The 3,807-nt window shown below is 39.1% G+C and overlaps 1 protein-coding gene across 1 annotated transcript in view; it reads right to left on the bottom strand.

The window, feature by feature from the left end:
* Positions 1-3,148, bottom strand: part of rab2a (RAB2A, member RAS oncogene family) — a 16,314-nt gene extending 13,166 nt beyond the window's left edge. The window contains exon 1 of the mRNA XM_027138935.2: positions 2,848-3,148. Within this exon, the coding sequence (XP_026994736.1) occupies positions 2,848-2,893 (46 nt within the window). The 5' untranslated portion in view covers positions 2,894-3,148. The remainder of the gene's footprint in view (positions 1-2,847) is intronic.
* Between the last annotated feature and the right edge of the window lie 659 nt (positions 3,149-3,807).

Below are 3,807 nucleotides of genomic sequence, written 5' to 3'. Positions count from 1 at the left end.
TTTACTTGTGTACTGAACATGATTACATCATGTTACTGCCCTTGGAGAACATTCTGCCCTGCTGCAGTTTCATAAACAACCCTGTGGCACCTACAGGTTTATCTATCAGACAGGGTGGAATGTGTTTCTGAGAAAGTGTCACATTACTGTGATTTATTTTCTCCTTAGAATCTAAAACCTGACCAGAGTTGAAGACGTTTACACTAAGATAAGACTTTAAGAGTTGTCTCTATAATAAAAGAGACTCAGCTGTAAATAACATTAGTGATAAACACTCGTGTCATGTTGTTCACTCATCAGGGCCACACGGGGCAGTAAACTGGGGGGGTCTGATAGGGAAGCAGTCACAGGGTTTAAGATGACTAGAGATATCAGGAAGTAAACCTTATTATTTTGGGTTTCTTTACCAAACCTGACAAACAGCCTTGGGTTTGAGAACGGTGTTGTGTATATACACACACATAGGATGTAGTATTGTGATATACACACACATAGGATGTAGTATTGTGATACACACACACATAGGATGTAGTATTGTGATACACACACACATAGGATGTAGTATTGTGATACACACACACATAGGATGTAGTATTGTGATACACACACACATAGGATGTAGTATTGTGATATACACACACATAGGATGTAGTATTGTGATATAAACACACATATGATATAGTATTGTGATATACACACACATATGATGTAGTATTGTGATAAGATGTAATGATTATTACAGAGGTGATGTGTATAAAACACCCAACACACATAAAAGCGTCTGGGTTTTGTTTAATTATTCACTTTGTTTATCCCCAAACTGCCATCTGCTCACATCCACATGACTACTGAACAGATACAGAGCTGTGTGTGTGTGTGTTTTATACAATATATATAAATATTTATACAATATATACATATAAATATTATTAGTGTCCATGCCTGTAATACTCACTGTAACAAAAACATCTAAGTCCTTCATCACCTACTGATTACCTACACAGTCATGTTTAAGGACTGATGTATAACAGGTTACAGTGTGTGTATTACAGGTTACAGTGTGTGTATAACAGGTTACAGTGTGTGTATAACAGGTTACAGTGTGTGTATAACAGGTTACAGTGTGTGTATAACAGGTTACAGTGTGTGTATAATGGGTTACAGTGTGTGTATAAGAGGTTACAGTGTGTGTATAACGGGTTACAGTGTGTGTATAACGGGTTACAGTGTGTGTATAAGAGGTTACAGTGTGTGTATAAGAGGTTACAGTGTGTGTATAAGAGGTTACAGTGTGTGTATAACAGGTTACAGTGTGTGTATAAGAGGTTACCGTGTGTGTATAAGAGGTTACCGTGTGTGTGTATAAGAGGTTACAGTGTGTGTATAAGAGGTTACCGTGTGTGTATAACAGGTTACCGTGTGTGTATAACAGGTTACCGTGTGTGTATAACAGGTTACCGTGTGTGTATAAGAGGTTACCGTGTGTGTATAAGAGGTTACCGTGTGTGTACAAGAGGTTACCGTGTGTGTATAAGAGGTTACGGTGTGTGTATAAGGGGTTACGGTGTGTGTATAAGGGGTTACGGTGTGTGTATAAGGGGTTACGGTGTGTGTATAAGGGGTTACGGTGTGTGTATAAGGGGTTACGGTGTGTGTATAAGGGGTTACGGTGTGTGTATAAGGGGTTATGGTGTGTGTATAAGGGGTTATGGTGTGTGTGTATAAGGGGTTCTAGTGTTTATAACAGGTTATAGTGTGTGTATAACAGGTTATAGTGTGTTTATAACAGGTTATAGTGTTTATAACAGGTTATAATGAGCACTCTCTCACACACGCAGTTAAACTCCACTGAACGCCATTTTCACGAACATCCTTAGTTAATTATTCCAATCTAACCTACGTTAGAGTTTGAACCTCACAAACACTCTGGTACTAATAATGTTGTTTGTTACTTTAAAGTCGCTTTAGTTTTCTTTTTATCGTGCTGATAATTAGCGAGCAAATCTTACTGTATTGAGTCGAGGCAGATTGCTAGCTCTCAGGGCATCTTTTCTCCAATCATATTCCGTCAGACACCGCCCCCTGTTTTGTGATTGGCTGCCTGATGACGGTGCAGACATTCCGACTAATTGTAGCAGGAATTGATAGCGTAAAATCAAATGACAGAGCAAGGGGCGGGGCTTGTCTCAAAACGGGTGGGGAAAACGGAGAGTAAGTAGCGTGGAATAGAGGTTATTAATAAGACTTCTCACACCCAGTTTGAACTATAATAATAATAATAATAATAATAATAATAATAATAATAATAATAAGTGCTTGTGGACAGAATGGTATAGAGCTGATTTATATATTTACATAAAGATCTACAGTTCTGAGATCTGACTGCTTAATGTTCACATTTATGAGATATTATAATTTGTCGTTCACCAATGTGACGTGTTTAAAGTGTAATAAAATCGCAGCAGCTCCTCGGGTCTGTCCTCATCCTCCTCATCCTCCTCCCACCCCTCACTTTACCACGTCATTCAGTCCAACACTGCGGAAATAGTCTCCATACAGGGTGTTTATAGAGAGAGAGAGAGAGAGAGAGAGAGAGAGAGAGAGAGAGAGAGAGAGAGAGAGAGACATACAGAGTGGTCATAGAGAGAAGGCCTGAGCGCACACAGGTTATCAGTGCTAACGGTGTTAGCCTGTGGTGTTGTGTAGCTGACAGGATGTGCGTTGTGTAGCTGACACGGTGTGTGTGTGTGTTGTGTAGCTGACACGGTGCGTGTGTGTGTGTGTGTGTTGTGTAGCTGACAGCGTGTGTGTATGTTGTGTATCTGTATACACGGTGTGTATGTGTACCTGTATCCCCGATAATGATGTATTTGAACAGATAAGCGTACGCCATGTCCAAGCCGCTGTCTCCGGCCGCTGGGCTGTAAAATGGCTCCCGAACCAAAGACACGATATAAGGCTGCAGCTGTATCCGGACCCGGTGCTCGCTCCCTCTGGCCGACACTTACGGGGTTGTTCGGGGCAACACGGCACTTTTTTACTCCCTTTTTACTGCGCTGTTTTTTCTCTTCGACGGTGAACAATAAACACCTCAGAGCTTCACTGGTGACGTCATCACGTTCCGCCTTCGCCACGCACGCACACACACGAGTCAACCGGAAGTTTACATATATTTATTTAAATGAATGAAAGTCATTTCCTTTTAAATAAAAGCTGAAGAAGCAAGTTACAGAGTAAAGAATAAAAACATCAGTTATAAGATCCGTGCGTGTAATAACAGCGTAATTACACGTAACTTATACAAAACAATAAGTAAATAAAATATTTTATAAAAAATATACATTTAAACCCCAAACGTATGGTTGGTGTGTAACCGGAAGTGCCTTAGTTAATTATTCTTTACAGCTTAACGCTTCAAATATACAAAGCAGTTGTAAAAACTGCAGACACTAACATTGTAGACTAAACAGTGAAAAACTTTTAAAATAAGAAGTTGCAAAAATCTAAACCACAAATTTTGCTTAACAGGAAAATTACACTTCCGGTCTCAACCGGAAGTTCACTCACTTTTTTTTTGCAGACTTTACTGATGGACAAAACACAAAACATTAACTGCTGAAATTCAGACAGTTTATTAAGTGCATTTATTCATGCAAATAAGGTGTTATATAATATATAAAATAAACACATCGAATTAAATATGCAGACATTTCCATAATTAACAGTTAAATTAAACAGGTTTAGTTCTGTGTTAGTTCTGTGTTTATATTGTCAGCATCAGCAGTGAGAGAGGAATAATGCAGGCAG

Source organism: Tachysurus fulvidraco, chromosome 11, assembly GCF_022655615.1.
Source record: "Tachysurus fulvidraco isolate hzauxx_2018 chromosome 11, HZAU_PFXX_2.0, whole genome shotgun sequence".
Taxonomy (NCBI): Eukaryota; Metazoa; Chordata; class Actinopteri; order Siluriformes; family Bagridae; genus Tachysurus; species Tachysurus fulvidraco.
The sequence above is the reverse complement of the archived record's forward strand: the minus strand, read 5'-3'. Positions and strand labels throughout refer to the sequence as shown.